The sequence below is a fragment of the Ursus maritimus genome, unplaced genomic scaffold (assembly GCF_017311325.1).
Source record: "Ursus maritimus isolate PB19 unplaced genomic scaffold, ASM1731132v1 scaffold_14, whole genome shotgun sequence".
In the NCBI taxonomy this organism is placed as follows: domain Eukaryota; kingdom Metazoa; phylum Chordata; class Mammalia; order Carnivora; family Ursidae; genus Ursus; species Ursus maritimus.
In genome coordinates this window covers 36,666,424-36,686,118 of record NW_024423786.1, presented here as the reverse complement: position 1 = coordinate 36,686,118, position 19,695 = coordinate 36,666,424, and the positions used below count along the sequence as shown (strand labels likewise).

The window sequence follows — 19,695 nt, the reverse complement described above, 5'->3', positions numbered from 1 at the left end:
GTCCTGGGTGGGGTCAGGATCCGACAGATTCCCAGATGAGGGGCTGTGAGGGCTCTCAGCCTGGAAAACCCTCTCCCAACCGGACAACTGCAAGAGCCCTTCCTGGGTCTCCCTGCTTCCACAGAGAGATTTTGTCGAGCAGAACTGACGGTCAGTCCCTGCCTAAAGCCCTCTGAATACCACCTCCCACCCACTGACCTTGGGACAAAGGGCGAAGTCCCACCTATGGCCCCAGTAGCTTCACCAACCCCACACACCAGGGGTTTCCCCTCAGTTTCAGAGTTCCAGACACACAGGCTGCCTCCAGTTCTGCACATCGAACCCCTCATGCCCCAGATCCTTTGGCTGTACTGTTTTTTCTGCCTGAGGGGCTCTGGGCGTGCTGAAGATAGCAGTGGGAGCTCTGCTGGATGGCAGAGTGGGGCTACAACCCCCCGGAAGAGCTTGGGGTTAGATTGGGAATGGCCACAAGTGCCAGTGGGGGTGGGGGTGGGGGTGGAATCTGGCGATGGGTCACCAAAAAGTTCCCCTACCTTCCAGACTAGGGGCCCATCTGCCTGAGCCAGAACAGGGTTTCCCAGGGCCTGGGGGCCTGGAGGATGGTCCTGGAGAGGCCGGTCCAGGAGAAAACACGTGTCCAGGCCCTGCCACCCATTCGGTCCCGGGTTGACTGAGGAACCATGTAACTTTAAACCAGTCAGTGTTCACATCTGTACAATGGGGAGAAAGATTTTGCCAGAGGGTGTGAAGACATCAACATCATTATGGTTTCTGATCCTCCTGAGGCCCCTCTCTTTGTCCTGTCCCCCCCAGCTAGCCCCCAAGCCCAGTGAGCTAGTAGAAAGGCAGGAGGAGGTCCCCAGGCAAAATTCTACCCCTTCTCCCCAGTGCATAGTCAGGAAGGCCCTCCATGCAGGCAAAAACCTGGTGGACTCTGTCCTCTCCCAGTCCCACATCATCCTGGCTATGCTTGTCCCTGCTTACAGCCTCTGATGCCTCCTCCAGCTTTCAGGAGAGAAGTTGTGCTCCATGGCAATGTGCATACAGCCAGGGCTGGCCTGGTCCGGCTTCTCCACCTCTCCAGCGACCGCTTCCGCCTCACTCCATGGCACCGCTTTCCTTCACCTTCCCTGAATTCAATGCACAGCGTTCTGGCTCTAGGCTTGGTGTCCTTGCCCTCTGTTTCCACTGGGCTAATTTCTCTTTATGCTTCAAAATGCAACCCCAACCATGCCACTTCCAGGAAGCCTTCCCTGATATTCCCCAGGTTGGGCCAAATGTCTCCCCGTGGGCTCTTCTCTGGCTGTCCCAATAGGCACTGTTTCCCATGGTACCCAATGTCCCTGCAGCACCCAGCCCAGGGCCTGGCCTGAGTGAGGGCTGGGAAGCGCTCAGGGAACAAAGCAGTGAAGGACACAGAGCTCCTTTCAGCGGTTCACAGAGAGTGGTGAACAGCAATGCTGCTGGGCCAGAAAGTCATCCATGACCCTCCGCTGCTGCACCAGTTCCACAGGCCAGCCCAGGTGGTGGGGTCCCGGAGTGGGGAGACGGGTGGGCACGCATCTCATCGCGGGATGATAGCGCTAGCCCCCCAGCAAGTCCGGCAGAGCCCCTGAGGCTGCTCCCTTGTCTCGCGGAGCTCTGGTCTGAGCCCCTCTGAGCGGCCTAGACAAGGCGACTCAGCCCGTGACCCCCGCCTGCCGACCAGGCTGGATGGAGAGGCAGCAGGGCGGGAGTGTCCCCGTGTGTTTGGCAAACCTGCTGTTGGAGACCCCGCCCACTGGCCTCTCCTCTGACCCTTCTAGAAAGAGTCACTCTGCAAACATTCTGTAAAGCCCTAGAGCTGCGAAAAGAATGTTTTCCCTGGTGATCTAGTTTGCTTCCTCCCAGCAAGCCGACGAACTCATTTCCTGCTTTATCCTAGCTGCCAGGAGGCCGGAGTGCATGCTCGGTGCTGCGGCTCCCCGCCCGGCCCTTGTCCCTCTGATCCAGGACTTTCCCCTGCTTGCCTCTTCTCTTTGATCTCATTCTCCTGGTTTCTGTTTTGTTCTCTCGATGCTTTTTATTTGTAAGCCAAAGCTGTGTCATTTTTAAAGGAGTGGATAGAGTAATTGTAAATGGTTTTTTAAGTATGCTTTGCCTATGCAGGGATTGGGTACAATCTTTGGGGTGCCCAGCCCCAGGGCATGGATGGCAGAGCAGACCCCTGGCTGTCCAGGATCTGGGAGCACCCCCATGAGACTGGAGGCTCCTGGGGACAGACCCTGGCTTCCTTCCTGGGACCAGGGCCTCACCCCGGACCCTCTCTTCCAGGACTAGCCTCTTGACAAGGCAGTGAGCAGACAGGCCTGAGCCTGAGCACACGGGTGGAAATCAAACTGTGTCATGCAAATCCCAGCACCAGGGGCCCCAGAGCTTGCTGAGAACCTCGGGGAGCTGGCCTCTAAAGAACTTCTGCCCAGTTTGTGCCCACCCGGGGACATTGGTTTCTAACAAGAACGTCTACCCAGTTCACGCTTCTCTTTTTTTAGTCAAAACTGGTTTCCACGGCCTGAGTGGCCATAAAGCAGACTAAACCTTTGCTTCCAGAGTATGTTCTCCTGCCCTCGTCCCCCAGTGGGGGCTGAAGCAACATTTTATTTGATTGACATTTATGTAAGTTCATTAGCCAACATATGGTGCACCATTAATTTTTGACGTAGTGTTCCACAATTCATTTTGTGTATGACACCCAGTGTGGGGCAACATTTTAAATAGGTGGTTTAATCTCTCTAAATCGTAGTTTCTCTGCTTGTAAAATGATGAGACTGGGCTGGAAGTTTGCCATGGGGCTTACTGGTCACAGGCCTTTGAGGGGCTCATGGTAGAAGATTCTAAGATTCTAAGAATCTAAGATTCTAATTCTAATGTGAGATTTAGCCAGATGCAAGCAGAGATGCCCATTGCCTGGGCTTACAGCACCTTTATTTGTAATGAGTCAAAATATCCTCCCCATTGAAGCCCAGGCCCCACAGGTGGCCCTCGGGTCACAGGGTGGCAGTCCTCTGCACACTTTCTGGCAGCATGGGGGGAGGGGGTGGGCTTAACCCCCCCCCCCCCCCCCACATAACTACAGCTCTATGGACCAGCAGGAAATCTCTGTTCCTGGGGACCCCTCTTGGTAATCCAGCTTGAGCAACCTGGGATGGAAAGATGGACAGACAGAAATATAGATGGTCAGCAAATCTCAGGTGTGGTAGAAAGAGACGGAAATGGCTAGGGTTACGAATGGGGAGGGTAGAGAGTCTCAGGGCCCTTAGAATTTCCTCCAGCACAGGCTGACAAGGCCCTGTCCCCCAAGTGGACCCAGCTGTGTGTGGTCCTCAGGGTCCGGGGCTCTGAGACCTTCAGGAGGAGTTTCCTACTGCCCCCCACCCCCACCCTAGTGATCTCTGGGCTGGGGTGTTTTCTGTGGGTCTGAGCGGACTGTCCTTTGTGGGGTCACTGAGAGCTGGGTCAAACGTCTCTAAAGCATCAGCCTTTGCCCTGACGGTCTCTGTTTGCCGGGCAAGGACAGAGGAGTGGGGGCTCAGCTCCCAGCCTCCCGGCCCCCACCCCTGGCCGGGCTTAGTGGCCTGCTTGCGCCGTCACCTGGTGGCAGAGTAGTCAAGGCCTTGAACCCTCAGGGTTCGCTTGCTGTCATCTGCCGCCGCTGGGGGCCCCCAGAGCACATCCTGGTAAAACTGGCCTGGGATACAAAGGGCGGGTCAGCAAGGAATAAAGACCAAGAGGGCGGCTGGGAGACACACAGAGGTGAAGGGCATTGCCTGTTCACAGGCACAGGTGGCTTCTGAGGACGCCCGGAGCCACGGGCAGCATACCGAGGGTCCCGCCGACGCGGCTGGAGAACCGGTCGGTGTCCCGCAGGAGGAGCCGGAGCCCCTCGCCAGGGCCGTCCCAGGGTAGCAGGCCGATGGTCACTCTGTCCGGGCTGCTGAGCAGCAGGAGTCCCGCCTCGTCCATGGTCATCTTGAGGCTGCGGGGAAAGCCAGGGGCCTGAGCAGTCGGGCTGCGAGCAGGCGGGGGCTGCCCTCTTGTCCTGGGGAATTTCCACCGCGGACTGATGTTGACGTAGTGATATCTGCTGTATTCTTTATCAAACAGAACGGCGGCTCCTTTCTCTCCGGTTCTCTTAGATTCCGTTTCTCATAAATTAGTTGGATATGATTTCGGCAGGTCTCGGTACATTTACTCTGTCCCTTTCGTTTTTATGGCCAGTGCCACTTCCTTCTGACGATCCGTGTTACTTAGGTCTAGAAGAGCAAGTCCCTTTTTGTTCTTTCCTCCTTTTTTTACTTAAGATAATCTGAAATTCTTACCTTTTTTGTTTTCTTAGGAATGTTAGGCTCTTTTAAGCACATTGAACAGGACCCTGCTGTTACTCTGAGGTTATTTTAAATGGAATTGCCCCAAACTGACACTGTCTTCACGTCAACGTAAAAGACGTGGTCTGTTTTCCCTCATGTGTCTCTTCCGTAGCTCAGGAAAGCATCTGAACTTTTTCTCACTGCGGGTGATAGGAATTATTTATTCTACCTTCTAGTGTGCGTGTCCAAGGCACAGACACGCTGTCATTCTCTGTATTTATCAGATAATCGGAAACTTCAAGACCTCTTACGAAATTGGGCAGTTTTCAGGTGAAGCCCTTGGATTTTCTGGGCATGCGCTCATTCGTCAAGTGGAAACCAGTCTCTGCTGCGGGGCACGGAGAGGGCAGAGGACGAGGCTCTCTGTACCCGGTACAGGCTGGGGGGCTGTAGGGCACGGCTCTAAGAGGGCCAGGGTCCTCAGCCCCACTCCCAGGCCCCTTGTGACCTCCAGAGCTGGAGAGCTGCCTCTGGAAGGCTCTATGGTGGGGCAGCCCCTCCCAGAAGAGGTGGCCGTCCACTTGCATTACCCACCAGCTGCCCAGTGTTTGATGCCTGGTAGACTTGTTGCCCCTCATCAGAGGAGTAGGGGAGTCTGGGGAGTCTGCTAAGGATGACATTCCTAACCTCCCCTGTGGGACGGTGCTCTCCAGCTCCTCGTTATTGTCATTACCTCGCCACACTGACAGTGCTGCCCTCTGCAGTACCCCATGGGCACCACACTGCCTAATGGGCAAAGTGCTCCCGGACCACGTCCTCTCACTGGATCTTCTGCTCAGCCCTCTGACTCAGGGCTGGGAGATTATCTCTGGTGATGGGTGAGGAAACAAGCTCAGAGAGGGTGAGCAGCCTGCCCAGGGTCACACAGAATTAGCAGCAGAGCTAGCTCCAAACCACACCATGCCTCACATGGGACAGTGACCGGAGTTAGGTCTGAGGGCAGCCAGGCCCCAGCCTAACCGCTCTGTGCCCTCCAGGGCAGGCGGGTCTGGTACAGGGCTCTCCGCGTCTCTGTTCCTCCTGTGGGCCCAGCCCCCTGCCGAAGACTCATGCCCAGCCACCTCGTCCGCAGGCCCGTGGGCTCAGGTCACCTGTCGGCACTGTCCCCAGCTAACTGATGTGGCCAGAGAGATACCCAGCCTGGGGGAGACCCAGGGAGACCCAGGCCGGGGCGTACCTGGGTGTCACCGAGAACAGTGTCTCCTTCCACTTGTAGGCAGAGTTTTTTCGGTTCCGGGTCACTACCACGTGCTCAGGGGAGGCGCGGACCTGCAGCTGGGGGTTCTTGAAGGTCACCTCGATCCATGAGAACTGGGCCCTCTCTGTCTCGTACTGGGCGGTCACCTCAATCCCTGAGAAGGCCGGGGGCAGAGAGGTCAAGACTGTGGCCCCAGCTGGGCGCCGCCCCGAGCGGGAGGACCACCCAGACCCCTTCTCACCAGCTGACCTCCCCAGCTCCCTTTCCCCACTGGGGGCTGGTTCCCACAGTCTCTCCCCCTCATCCCCTGGTTTCAGAGGGCTGTGGAAGGGCCCCCGAATCCTCAGTGATGGCCATCTTCAGACGAGCCCTCTGAGAAGGGACTCTCATAAAGCCCCTGTGGCGTGCCTGGCCCAATGAGGTGCTATGGCCAAGGGCAAGATGGAGGAGGGGTGGTGCCCCCTTCTCCTCTGTGAGCAAACAGACTACAGAACTGGTGGGCTGAGGGGCAGACTGTGTCGACCTGGGAGGAACGAGGGAGCTGCACGTGCTCATTGAGTCCGGCTGGCTCTGCAGGCGAGCATGTCCCTGAGTGCGGTGCCTCCTCACGCCTGACCTGACACTCGGTTCAACCAGCGAGACCACTCTGGGGGTTGGGGGTACAGGTCTGGCCATACACCTACCTCCTCCCACCACTCACCGCCTCCACACGCTCCACGGTCCCACCAGCACCTTCCAGGGCTCTGCTTCTGCCTTCCCCTTGCTCTGCCCAGTGGACCCCTACTTGTCTGCCAAGGCCCAGTCACTCCTACATGACGCTGCACAGCCTTGTCCCCCGGACAGCTCTTGTCTCTTCCTCCGGGTTTGCTTCCATGTCACTCTGGACACTGACTATAGACCATGGAGCTTATCTGTGCCCAAGTCTGTCTCCCCACCCCCAAGTACAGCAGCGCCTGGGGGCAAGTCCATATCGGGTCACCCTGGAGTGCTCAGGCCACCCAGATCTGCGTATGTGGTGCTCAGGGGTGTGGTCGTGCCATGATCTGGGACCGGCCTGCATGGGGCAGCGTGTGTCTCCATGGGCAGGTGTCCTGTCGTTGTCTCTGGGGTAGTAAGTCAGGAGTGAGTGGTGTCTGGGTCTCTCTGGGTGGATGACGGGATGTGCACTTCTCACCTTGGTCAGGGTCTGAGAGCAGGTTCATCGGCCCCTGAGAGTGCTTGATGTCCACACAGAGACGGTCCACGCTCTGTCCAGGCAGCGTCAGGATGATGGGAGGCGCCTGGATGGGGGCTGGGACAGCAGCTGTGGTTCCTAGGGTAGGTAGAGCAGGCTGGGAGACAAGGACAAGGAGGGGGGCCAGGCCTGAGGGAGGCTGGCAACTTACCTGGGGGTGAGGCTGTCTTGGCTGGTTCTGAAAGAAGAAAGAGTGTGGGTTTAGGGAGCCCCTTCCCAGGGATGTGTGTGGCCAGGGCTCCTTCTCGACCTCAACACTGGGAAACCCACGTGGCAAGTCTGTAGAGCTCCCCGAGGCTTTCCTCTCCCCGAGTCTCCCTGTTATAGAGTCAGAAGCTACTGCAGGGACATCTTTGGCTCTTAAATCCATGCCGTGAATCATCCTTTCAGGAACGGAGGGAGCTGATGGCGCCGAAGCAGGCATCAGTGCAGGGACAGCCAGAAACAGAAAGGAAGAGGGCAGTCAGGACTGAGAGCAATCAGCACGCCCTCCAGCCATCATCACTGCCGCCCGCCCCCCACCCAGCCGCACAACCCCTGCCATGCGTACACCCAACTGAGAAGAGCTTTGTAATGAGATTTTCAAACAGGAGAGCATGCTATTAGGGAAAATGGAGAGGACACATGGTCTGGCCTGGCTCTGCACTGTATCTGAGTCCAGATCTGGAGATCAGAAACAGCTCAGGGGTCCACTGCTGGCTTTGGAAATGGAGGAAGACTTCCCTTGCTAGAAGGCTCCATCCTGAGCCAGCCCCCAATTCAGTGACAATAAAGGACACGTTACGTCACGTCATGGCCCACAGCAACTCTCCCTGGTTTGTGCCCAGCCCTGTGCTTTGTGCTTTACCTCATCAACTCTACGGACATGTTTCATGACCATCTTGAGGAAATGAGACCCTCAGAGGGTCAGAAAGTGGCTTACCTAACATGTCCGGTAGCACTGACTCTCCAGCTGTGAGGTAGTCTGGATAAGGACGAGGAGAATTAAGAGGTCCTCGTGGTCCCGCTCTCCCTGGGTCATTAGCTATCTTCCCGGAAGTTCCTGCTTTGGAAAAGTTAACACATGCAGCCTTCTGTCAAGCAGTGTCATCCCCCAGGAGAGGGATGGGGAGAGGACAGATGGCTCCCTGCCTCTACCCAACACTCTGGGAGCCTGTCCCCCCATGGCCAGGAGAAATTCAGAGTGGGAACGATGGACCCTTCTGGAGCCCCCCACCCCCCAGCCCCCCACTCGAACTACCTTGTCCTCTATAGCTTCTTCCTTCAGTGAGGACAGAGTCTGCAAAGATGTCTCCTACTCAGATAAAACTGGACCTGAGTCCCAGGCCTGCCAACCAGCCCGGTGAGTTGGGCAAGTCACTCCCCCAACAACCAGGGCAGAGCCCAGTTTGTGGCCAGGGTCAATGTCCTGTCAACCCCTCCTACCCCTTCCCCTTCCCTCCTGTGCTACCTGTTAATCTGAACCCTCTGTCTCCTGTGGTATGAAGTCTGGAGTATGGACGACCTGGAAATCAGAGGGACCTGGGTTTGCTTCTTGGATACACCTTTCTGGGGTCCGCAGCTGACCAGGGATTGTGTCTCTGAGTGCCTAGGACAGGGTCTGAGTGGCAGACGATGCCCCCTCCTGGCTGCAGAGAGACCCTGGCCAGCAACTTTGTGGGGCTGGTGCCTTAGGCCCTGCGTCAGCCAACCGTCGCCCCGCCCAGTCTTTGAGGGAATTAGGCCCTTACCTAAGTAGAAGTTCTTGTGTCTGTTTTCTGGATAAAACAAAAAGAGAGAGAAAAGGAAATACACCATTGGAGTGGTTTCGACAAGTTTGAAGCGCTTGTTTAACCTTGCTTCCCAAACCCAGCACCGAGGGGGTGCAGTGAACTCTAGGGTCGGGAGACCTGGCCTCAGCTTCCTCGTCAATGAAATGGGATGAGTGTCCGGGGGCTCCTGGGAGATTAGGGGTGGCCAGGTCGGGACTTTGTGGGGACACAGGGGAAAGACCCCAGAGAACACTGGGTCAAAAGTGTGCTGCCGAGGAGGCTGGGGTCCTACTCTCACCCCTATTGGTTTCCATGGGCTTCTCAGCAACTTCAGACCCTTCTCTGCCATCGGGTTTGGTGACCACCATGGACGTGAGGGGAGTGACAAAGCAGTAGTGGAGTGACAAGTTCAGAGCTCGGGTCTCGAGGGCCTGCTTCTCAGTAGCGGATGCTGAAACCCTGCAGGTGGGGGACGTCAGAGGCTCAGCGGGTCCTCCCCGGATGCTTGGACTCTCCCTCCCTTCCAGACCTTTCTGGGAGGTTCCCACTGGGAGAGTCTGGAGCTTACCCAGGATGCCACCACCCCCTCTCTCTATGCCTGGGAGATGCCCCGTGCCAGCTGAACCTGTCGCCCCCCACCACCTCGCAGGGGAACGCTTGGGAAGGTGCTCGGGCTGTGTGTGGCTGCCCCAGCGGGCCATCGGGGGTGCGGGCCACCCACATTTGCTCCAGCAGTTGCTGGATGGTCAGGTACGCCCAGAGTCTCTCCATGAAGCTGTGGAAGATGTACTTGGGGCTCTGGAACTCCTTCTCCTGCTCCGCCACTCTGGACTCCGTTTGGAAGGTGATGTTCTGCATGTGCTAGAAAAAGGGGCCCAGCCCGGGCAGGAGCAGTGAGGGCCTGCTGGCCACGCCTGGCCTGGAGCTCCCCGGCACTCCCACGGGAAACCCGGTTGGATTGGGGCAGTCCCCAGGAATTGGCTGCCAGCACCGCATTTCCTTTGAGTAGGGTGGAGGGTGGGGAGGGAGTCTGGGGCACCAGACCCAGTCACAGAGCCTCCCAGGATGAGAAGGAGGTGGGGTAAAAGGTTGCAAATTCTCCAAGGGCAACATGGCAGGCACAGAGCCCGGAGCTCAGGTCAGACTGACTGTTCCAGAGAAAGGGAAATGAGAATGGAATCCGAACCCCCGGCCAGAGTAGAAACAGCAGTGGGAAGGAAGGGCAAATGCAGTGTGGGGGCAGAAAGGGGCCCCAGAGGCATTCCACACTCATCCCAAAGATGGAGACTGGGGACCAAGAGGGAAGAGCCTTCTCCAGGAGTCAGTGGCAGAGCTGAGGGGAGAACTCAGGTGTCCTGGCCCTGATAGGGCTTGGGGCCCCAACTGCCCCAACCAGCTATCCCCTGCCCAAGCTGGTGCCCTCTGTGGGGCTGGGCCTGGTGGGACGGTGGCAGTAAGGCGGGCGCCAAGCTCTGGGTGGACTGCTGCTTCCTTCCCCAGGGAAGGGTCTTCTGGCCTTGGGCTGCCCTGCCCGCAGTCTGGGAAGCGGGTCCGGGGACAGAGGAACCCCGCCCTCTCTCACCACCACTCCACACAGCGGCCGAAGACCTTACCATGGCTCAGATCCCACCACCCCTGCTGGGACCACCTCCTCTGTCGCTCACCCGCAGCCTGGTTTCCCAGAACTGCCACATGCAGGCCACCTGCACGAATTTTGCCCTGTCCACACACACACAGCGATTTGTTTGATGGTTTTCGTTAAATGAACTTTAAATAGACAAATACTATTTCTTTGGCCTCGTTCCAAGCAATCCTACCCGCAAAAATCTTAGGTCTGGCGTTCAAGTTATATTTTTCAGGAGACATGTTACAATAAATACACAACTACTGAAACAAAGACACGTTTGTGAACTACCTTGAGTCACCCCGAGTTCTGCACTTTGGGAACCCCTGGCCTTCAGGTTAATATTAGCAGCTAATGTGAATGGAGTGTTTACACTGGGACCAGACATTAATCCCCACAGCAGCCTTACAAGGGTGGTAGGTGACCCATTCTGATTTCTGCACAGGAGGAAACTGAGGCACAGGGAGATTAGGATGTGGCAGAGCTGGGTTTGAACGCAGGCAGGCTGGCCACAGGGCATGCGCTGCCCATCACGATACTCAGCTACTTTCTCTGAGGCAAGGCCCCGCCCCCCACCCCAGTGCCCCCGACTCACCCACCTGCTGTTCTTCCCACACATGCTGCCTGCTTGCCATGCAAGCCCAGAACATTCCTCTATCATGCCACCATCTCTACCACCTCCTACTCATCCTTCAGGCTCAGCTGGGCCTCCTTCAGGGAGCCCTCCCTGATTCTCAGACCAGGTTTGGGTTCCCAGTGCTGCTCCTCTGAGGCCCCGGGTTTATCCTGTCAGGGACATCCCACGCTGCAGCTCCCTGTTTGTGTGATGATTTACCCGCATTGTCTCTCCTGGGAGGATAGTATCCCCAGGGCCTAGAGAAGAACCTAGCACAGAGCAGGTGCTGTTTCTCTCCGTGGAATGAGAGGGTCTCCTGTGGCACAGAGGCAGGGAAGGCCGGGCAGCAACGGGCACCACGTGGGGAGCCGGGCTCTTGACCTGGCTGCAGTGGGGCCCGAGGCAAGTTGTCTGCCCTGCCTGGATCTCAGCCTGGTCATCTGTGAAATGGGAGCAGTCTCCACTGCCCGATAGCAACCTCCGAGGCCCGGTGTGAGGACAGGAGGGCATTCCAAGCACCTGGTGCTCTCAGAACCAGCAGCAGCACAGGCTGACTGCTGAGTGTCACCTCCAAGCGGCAGAGAGCACCCCGTGACTTGCGCAAGGTCAGCTGCTGGAGCCCTGCCGGGCTGGGCTTTGAACCCAGCCCCTCTGACTGCCTGCCCAGCGGCCCCTCCCCTGCAGAGCGGCTGGCCCCACTCACCAGCTGCCCCCTGACTTTAGCTGAGAGCACATCAGGGCTCTGGTCCCGGAGCTTGCCGGCCACGACGATCTCGGAGCCTTTGAAGAGCAGCCGGAAGTTGTCCTGCGAGACCTCCTCCACCACATTGCTGGGGTACTCAAAGGTCACTGCTGTCAGCAATGGGTTGGCCACTTCCTGGTAGAAGTCCTGCAAGGTGGGGGGGCGTCACGAGTGCCGGGCTGGGGTCTGCCCGCCTCCGTCATGCAGCCCACTGGGGGCCCTCTTCCACCTGGAGCTGCAGGGCGGAGTCCGAGTCCTCATAGATGCGCCGAGCCAGGCCGCCGTTGTCCAGCGCCAGCTTCTCCAGGAAGGCATAGCTGACGTCGAAGCCAAAGCCCAGGCAGAAGAGGCTGTACTGGCCATCTATAGCTTCCTTCACGTTCCTCTGGATCCTTGCAGGGTTGGTCTCCCCTGGACCCAGCGGTGTGGGAAGGGGGAGTGAGGAAACAGTGAGTGGTTCAATGATATTTCTGGAATCTCAGAGCCAGAGGGGCCTCGGATACGGCCCCCACCCCCACCTCGGGTCCCACGGCAAGCCGGGGGACAGCCCCGGAGTTGCTGGCGGTGCCCTCACCCATGGTGGGGTCGCCGTCGGTGAGCAGGATGATGAGGGAGACGGTCCCCTCCGGCATCAGCTCTTCCTGTTTGGCACTGTTCAGCAGCTGCACGGCCATCAGCACCGCATGGTTGATGTCGGTCCCTGGGGGACACGTACTCTCAGGGTGGCGACTTCCAGCCCAGGTCCCCAGGCTGGGCTTGCTGCGCCGGAAGCCCCCACACTGCAGGGCCCCAGAGGTGCTCACCTCCGTGGGCCTGGATGCCGGCAGCATAGCTCCTGGCCTGGTTCACGTTCTCAGCCGAGGCCGGCACCAGCAAGGGCTTCCACTGGGCTGCATCCCCGCTGAAGCTGATAAGGTTGAACTGGTCGTTGGGGCTGAGGTCATCCAGGATCTTGATTAAGGCTTCCCGGGTCTGGGCAGGAGGGTGGGAGACTCAGGAGGGTGTCCGAGTGGGGCCTCCCTGGGGCTCACGTGTACTTGGATGGCATACCCGGGCTCCCACGGTCAGTGCTCTAGGGGCAGGCCCTGCCCACACTCTGGCCAATCTCAACCCCTAGGTGCCCCCTACCCGGGAAGATGGAGGAAGGAGAGTGCCTCCTGGACCAGAGCCAATGGAGTGAGGCATGTGTGAGTTTCCAGGGCTGTTCCCTTCCCCAGCGGGACCCACCTGCTGCATCTTCCTGCCACTCATGGAGCTGCTTTTGTCAATGACAAAGATCACATTCTTGGGTATTGTTGGTAGGCCCTCGGGGGCAAAGTAGTGCACAAAGTAGCCATTCTCGATCTGTGATCAGAGTGAAACAAACAGAGGTAATGAGAGCTGCAGACCTGCCCTGCCCCGGACCAGCCTTCGCACCGTAATCCTTAGGTTCCTCTCTTCACGCAGCCGGCTCCGTCTCTGTTCCACTGCTGACCTCCCCAAAGCTTCACCATCTTCAACAGCTCAGTCCAGCCCGTCTCTTGCCTTCCCTGCTCACGCGAGTGGCCCACTAGAACTCTGCCCCACTTTATCTCCTATTTGTTTTAGTACTTGGGGCAACTTATTCTAAAAAGTTTAGACATAACAAACCTGAAATCCATCAGAAGAGTGAAGACTTTAAAAACAAGGTTCATCAAAAGTGTAAAGGGAAAGCACATGATGCCAGAAACTTGTGTGAAAAAAGCTACTGCCACTGAGCATAAAACTGAACTGTGAGCCTGCTGGCAGCCAAGGCAATAAGGGAAATCCTACAGGGCATCTCTTTAGCAGAGGTGAAACTTTTGTGCCTCCAAGACAAAATTGTTTCAGGAACAACATAACAAAATCGCTTGTTTTCAGTCTGTGCTGCCACTGGTTCACCCTGATAAGTAGGGGCAGTTATTTTGCCTTTCCTTCCAGAACATGCAAGCTCAGGCCTTTGAGCATGGATGGATTTTCTAGTTGCCCTACTCTCGTCTTAGAGCCCACACACCTGAATGGAGCCCCCGGAGCTGGTCCGGTTCACATCATAGCGGACGATGAAGTTGCCATCCAGGACTGTGTCCTGCTGCCCTGATGACTTTTGCTGGGAGAGCATGGGCTTGAATTGGATGTGAGCCTGTGGAAGGACAGGAGGTATTTGGGAGAAGCCCATGGTCACCCCCAACCCCCATCTGAAGCAAGAATTCCAGGATGCAGGGAACGTTCTCTGAGGCCCAGCTGTTGGAGAGACTGCCTCCATACAGGGGAGTGGGAGCTGTGCGAGCAGAAGCTGGGCTGAGGATGTGCAGGATCCAGTTGGCGACCCCTCCCTGCTGTGGGGCCCTCACTCCAGCTCCTCCCCACCGTCCTCTCCCCAACTCAGGCTTCACACCAGCACCCAGCAGGCTTCTCTAGGCCTTGTCCTCTACTTCTGCCACATAGCAGCATGGACACGGACCTCTGAAGTCCCTCCAGCTCAGAGAGTCTGCCCAATTATCTCACTCTCTGGACAGACTCATACGGCTGGCCTGACAACAGATCCTTGGGACCCTTGCCCGCCAACCGTGGCAGGCCCACCTTGGTCTTGTTCTGCGAGACGGTGAGGGCGTCTGCCAGTTCGTTGGTCATGAAGGTGCTCTCTGTCTCCAGAAAGCTGATGCCCTGAGGCTCGAAGATGTGAATGTCCATCTGGAGGCAAGAAGTGGGTCACTGGGTCGGCCAGGAGCTGGGGCTGGGTCTTGCAGGAGGCAGAGGGGGAAGGAGGGGCTGCCCTCAGCAGAGCAGGTGTCTTCCTGGAGGCCTCCCGGGAGCAGGCAGTGCCAGTACCTGTAGGTGCTTGACCAGCTGCTGGGGCTGGACTTTCAGCAGCAGCTCATACGCTCCCAGATGCCGCTTGAGCAGTTCCTCATACACCAGCTTGAAGGTGACCTTGGCAGCGGGAGCCACACTGACTGACACCTGGAACTGCTCCGTCTTTCTTCCGGCAGCCCTAGGGGAGGACAGCATCAGGTCTGCCCCTCCAGGCCAGGAAGGGTATGGCCACTGGAAGCTGGAGAGGGTCTGCAGGGCTGAAGGCAGGGGCACCCCCAGCCCCACCGCCACTGGGGTCCCTCCCCCCACCATCTTTGGCTCACTTGACAAGGCCAGCACTCTCTCCCCTGGCCACAGCTGCGCTGTACTGCTCCTGAGCTGCAGCCTTCTTCTTGATGATGCCTGGGTAGGTCACTCCTTCGATGATCCTGGGGCAGGATGGCTGGAGTTGTGGAGGGCCTGATAGGAGCTGGCCACTCCAATCCCACCTCCTCCAGGGAGCCTCTCCAGACTCGATGTGCCTCTTAACAGACTGACTCCTACCTTCGCCTGAGCCCACCCATTTGTTTATTAATTATTTATTTATTTAAAAGATTTTATTTATTTATTTGAGAGCGAGCGAGCGCACGCACACAGCAGAGGGAGAGGAAGAAGCAGGCCCCCTGCTGAGCAGGGAACCCCACTTGGGACTTGATCCCAGGATGCTTGGGATCATGACCTGAGTCGAAGGCAGACGCTTAACTGACTGAACCACCCAGGCACCCAGCCTACCCATTTATTATGTACTTACTGTATACAAGCCTCTGTGCAGGGCCCAGATGAGGGTGGCGGGCCTCTGCAAGCTATGCCAGGCTTCTATCTACCCTGCGGCACGTGCAGTGTTGATAAACATGCATTGACTGAACCAATGGGGGAGGAAGGCTGCAGAGGAGGTGGGACGGAGAGAAACGCCGGCCTCCACCCTTGCAGTCTGGCCCCACATTCCGGCTTGCCCACTCTCACAGACTCACAGCCTGCTCCCAGAGGAGCTGGTCAGTCACCAGCAAGCGCTTTCCAGGGCGCACGTGTACCCAGCCTTGTGTGCAGCGGTGTGGGGCAGGCGGAGGTATAGGGGTGTGCTGGGCTCCCAGGCCCGTGGGAAGCACAGGTCTGAAAGGCTCTGATCCCTCTCCCCTGCAGCTGTCCCCTCTTCCTGCCAGCACGCGGCAGGGCCCTCTGCACAGAGGTTGGCCTCTGGGGAAGTGGGTCTTGGACAACTGGTGGACAGGATTTCCAGGGGGGTGGACACAATCCTAATGGCTATTCTTTGGGACTAGAAAGAACTGCCAGGGCTTTTCCTCTGGAAGAGGAACTCTCCAGACCCTCCTTGTGAGGTGAGCAGCGATGTGTCAGTGAACCTAGTCTGCTCCACCTGGGATGGCATGAGAGGGTGAGAGTGTGCAGGGATGGGCAGGGAGGGTGTAGCCAGGGCATTAGGACCTGGTGTCCCTCCTCCCCACCTTTCTGACCTTCCTGGTCATACTCCGGGCAGGGATGTGGCTGCTGAGTGGGCCACAGGGCTCCTCCTCCCAGATGCCCAGCTGGGGTTCCCCGCCAGGTCAGAGAGCAGGGCACCCTGCCCCCTGCTTCCCCATCTCCGGCGGCAACACCATCTACACCCAGAGAGGGGTGCTGGCCCTGGGCTCTCAGCACATGCCATGCACCCAGAGGCTGCTGGCCTTGGCCCCCTGTGGGAGGCCAGGTGTACCCTGTGGCACTCACGCAGCCAGTCTGGTGACACAGGCCTGGCTCCAGGGTTAGGAGAAGCAGGGGCTGCTGATGGCGTGGCAGGGAGCAAGGAAGAAGCCACCACAGGGACGCAGGCCCCACTGCAGGTTTTCAGAGGTCTCAGGGTAGTCTGGGGACCCCAGCTGAGAGAAGCTTGCTCTCAGCCCCATCCATCGCCCTCCCTGCATTGCTGGGATCAGCGTCTCTCTGGCCTGCCCTCAACCACTGCCTCTCCCGCGGGTCAGGACAGATGGAGAGGGTTCTCATGCATTTAGCAAACATTGCAAAGGAGTCGGGAAAGGTGGGGGAGGACGGGAGAGGACAAGGTGAGGATCAGCCCTGAGCCACAGAGTCCACAGAAATCCTAGGGGCCTCCCCATGCGGCTTCTGGCCCAGAGCAGAAATGCCCTCTGTGATGTCCCTGGTGGGAGGGAGGGGACAAGCTGGCTTAGAACTTCCTGTGACAGAGATCCCCCTCCTCGAGGCATTGCTCCATTGTGAAGCAGCCCAGGAGTTAGGAAGTCGGCTGTATTCTGAGCTGGACTCCGCCTTTTGTGACTCCCTCCTGCCTGGGCCTGCCCGCAGGATGCCCCAACTGTGCCCTTCAGAGGCAAAGACACCAAGATGCTGTGGTTCTCCATCTGTCACCTGGGCAGGTTGGTGGATGGTGGATGGCGGGAGGGATAAACGGAAAGATGGATGGTGGGATGGATGGATGGAGGGAGGGATGGAGGGATGGAGGGAGGGATGGAGGGAGGGATGGAGGGAGGGATGGATGGATGGAGGGAGGGATGGAGGGATGGATGGAGGGAGGGAGGGAGGAAGGGAGGGAGGGACGGATGGCAGCAGGGATGGGTGGATAGAGGGATGGAACATCCCTGAGAATGCGTGAAGTTCATGGGTAAAGCCTCTGGTTCCTTGTATTGCCTACAGGCGGAGCACACATGCCTAAGGCATCCATCCCGGCTCACCTCACATCAGGAAGAGGGTCGCTCTTCCTGACAGGGTGTCGCCAGGGAAGAGGGTGTCATGGTGCTGGGTGGGAGGAGCATGATGGGGAAGAGGGCGGGAAGGCACCTACATGGAGAAGTTGGTGATGAAGGCTCTCCTGGGCAGCTCCACCTGGAAAGTGGCCTTCTGCATCGTATCGGCCTTGTTGACCACCCTGCTGGTGACGACAGTGTGGGCAAATCTGGACGAGACCTTGGAGTCCACGGTGAGGCTGTAGATGTCTATGTCATTCTGGACCAGGGAAGGGGGAGGAGGTGGGACTGTTTCAATGCCACCCCAGCTTAAGATGACATTCTTTAAGAGGGGACCCTGCCCTGGTCCCCGACCCCGACTGAACCACGACCAAGCCTCCGGCCAAACCCCGTGAGGCATTTCACGTGTGAACGCTGGTCTCACAGCAGAGGGAGCTGCGTGCTTCGTCCCCCACCCTTAAGGGCTACGGCGCTGGAGCCTGAGCCCCAGCGTGTCTCGGAGGCCACTCTGACTTTCTCCTCAGGCAGGAGGCCCCAGCGGGGTCAGGCAGCTTCGCATTTGATCTTAGCTCTGCCCAGTAAAATGGTAGTGAACAAAGTTCTATGATTTCTGGTGACCTTGGCCTCCAAAGAAACTGAAAAGAAGCTCTTACCTCCCACCAGATGCTTACAGGAGCTGGGGGAACTCAGAGGAGACAAGGGCCCAGTCTCTACTGGGACCCTTCCTCTTTGCCCCCTTGGCCCTGCAGCCCTGGACCCTCCCCAGGCACATGTTCCTCTCCTCCAGGTCTGCAGTTCCCCAGGAAGGATGCATGCACACCTGCAGCCTTGCACACCTGCTGTCTGCACATGGCGTGTTCAGGTGCACACGCAGCTTAGCACCGAGGCGCGTGACAGGCCAGGTGACTTGTGGGGTGTCTGCTCGGTGGCAGGCACTGTACAGAGTTTTTTCTGGATATTGCAGGTTAGATCTTCACAACAAAGCTCGGAATACCTTTTCTTTTTACCATTTTACAGATGAGGAAACTGACAGAGAGAGCATAAATAACTCCTCCGAGGCCGCTCAGCCAGGGGGAGGGAGAGCTGGGCTCATGACGCCCATTCCCACCCACTCCACCCTCTGCCGGCCCCCAGCAGCAGCTGGCGGGGCCGCATGCCTCCCTGTAAAATGGGAATGGGGTCTCCCTCCTATCAAATGTGAGAGCAGCCATACAGCCCCAGGCCAGTGCCTGGCGGATGGTCGGCACGTCTTTGCACACACACTGATCCACCCTCACTGGGCCGCACATGCTTGCACACACACAGGCTCTCCTTGTTAATCAGCTCACGCCACTCCCGCTCAGGCCCCCACGGACACCCGTTACCTTTCGGGCAGTGGTCATGTGGAGGGCAGCCAGCAGCAAGAGCAGCAGCAGCGAGATGCCACAGGTGCGGCCAGGGGCTGAAGTCTTCATTTTGGCTCCAGTGTGTGGCAGGTTGCTTCTGAACTTGAGAGGATACGGGGAATGAATTAATAACAAGCTCACTGTCCCACCCCTCTGGGGGCGGCTTCTGGGAAGTTGGGATCTCCAAGCCAAAAACTGGAGTAGCCTCAGCTAAGCAAACAGTGAATGTCCTGTAGACCTTGGCTGGGGACAGGAACACGTACTGAAAAGAGTCAGGCTCAGGTGGAAATTGGGTATGGCTTCCCTTCTGAAAGGTCTAGAATCATCCCAGGCCACTGGCAACCCCTCTCACCAGCCCTTCCACCAGCGGGCTCCCTAGGCCTGGGAGACACAACAGTGAACCAGCCTGCTCTCCATAAGCCCAGCCTGGGAGAAACAGGGATGGCCCAGAATGGGGCTGGCTAGGGAATGGCTTCAGGAGGAAGGTGACCTGGAGGCCAGCTCCCTGTGACTGGGGGGGGGGAGGGGGTTGCCCTTAAAGGTACTGAGCAGCCCCTGGGGTGTCTGACTGGGGCAAGATCTGCTGGGGCCAGGGCAGGACAGAGACCCCTTGTTTCTGGGATGAGAGGGGCTGGACCCAGGAGTCCGTCCCCTTCTCTGTGCTTGGGTCCCAGGCTGCTGTTGGGCCCCATTAATCTAGCTAGGGCTCCTGGTTCAACTCCAGCAAGGCCCCCAGAACGAGACCCGCATCTGGCAATACAAACTGAGAGCCATAAAGATGCCCGCACCTTGTGGCCCAGAGGTCTCCCTCCAGGGGATTTATTGAGAGGAAAGCATGGAACAGTGTGGCGGTGTGTGCACTTGGGCAGCCCGTGGGGGTCAGTCGTGGAGAGGGAGCCCATGAGTCATGGCTTGCGTGAGAATGCCGAGCCATCAGGACACCAAGGCAGTGTCACTGTCCTGAGCCCAGACCCGTGGGAGTGTACCGGAGGGCCTGGGGTAGGATTACTGGTAACTTTTTTCAATTATCCTTTAATAAACTTGAAATCCTTTTGTAACAAATCACAGAGAAGTGAACAAATATCGAGGGATCTGAAGACAGCTGGTGCTTGTGTCCCTGGCAGTTCTGGGAAAGCCCAGTTCCTGAGTCTGGCCATGGATAAGGTCGAGTTGCTTCA

At 57.9% G+C, this 19,695-nt stretch overlaps 1 protein-coding gene across 5 annotated transcripts; it reads right to left on the bottom strand.

Annotated features, from left to right (window-relative positions):
* Nucleotides 1–2,947: 2,947 nt before the first annotated feature.
* Nucleotides 2,948–18,586, bottom strand: ITIH4 (inter-alpha-trypsin inhibitor heavy chain 4). Of its 5 annotated transcripts, XM_008703676.2 has the most exons (23): nt 18,497–18,586; nt 17,231–17,391; nt 14,706–14,810; nt 14,398–14,560; nt 14,149–14,259; nt 13,583–13,708; nt 12,799–12,915; nt 12,375–12,543; nt 12,146–12,271; nt 11,801–11,982; nt 11,533–11,718; nt 9,311–9,450; nt 8,888–9,048; nt 8,569–8,595; nt 8,289–8,342; nt 7,761–7,883; nt 7,109–7,240; nt 6,990–7,016; nt 6,779–6,916; nt 5,584–5,758; nt 3,861–4,015; nt 3,631–3,727; nt 2,948–3,179 (listed from the first exon to the last, which is right to left on the bottom strand). In XM_008703676.2, exons 1-23 carry the CDS (start codon nt 18,584–18,586, stop codon nt 3,110–3,112), a joined length of 2,835 nt encoding a protein of 944 aa, XP_008701898.1. In that variant the 3' UTR covers nt 2,948–3,109. The 5 variants fall into 5 exon arrangements, with proteins under 5 accessions (XP_008701898.1, XP_008701901.2, XP_008701899.2 ...); XM_008703679.2 differs by lacking the exons at nt 14,706–14,810; nt 17,231–17,391; nt 18,497–18,586 and having other exon boundaries at nt 6,779–6,907; nt 14,398–14,592; XM_008703677.2 differs by lacking the exons at nt 14,706–14,810; nt 17,231–17,391; nt 18,497–18,586 and having other exon boundaries at nt 7,761–7,880; nt 14,398–14,592.
* Nucleotides 18,587–19,695: the final 1,109 nt, after the last annotated feature.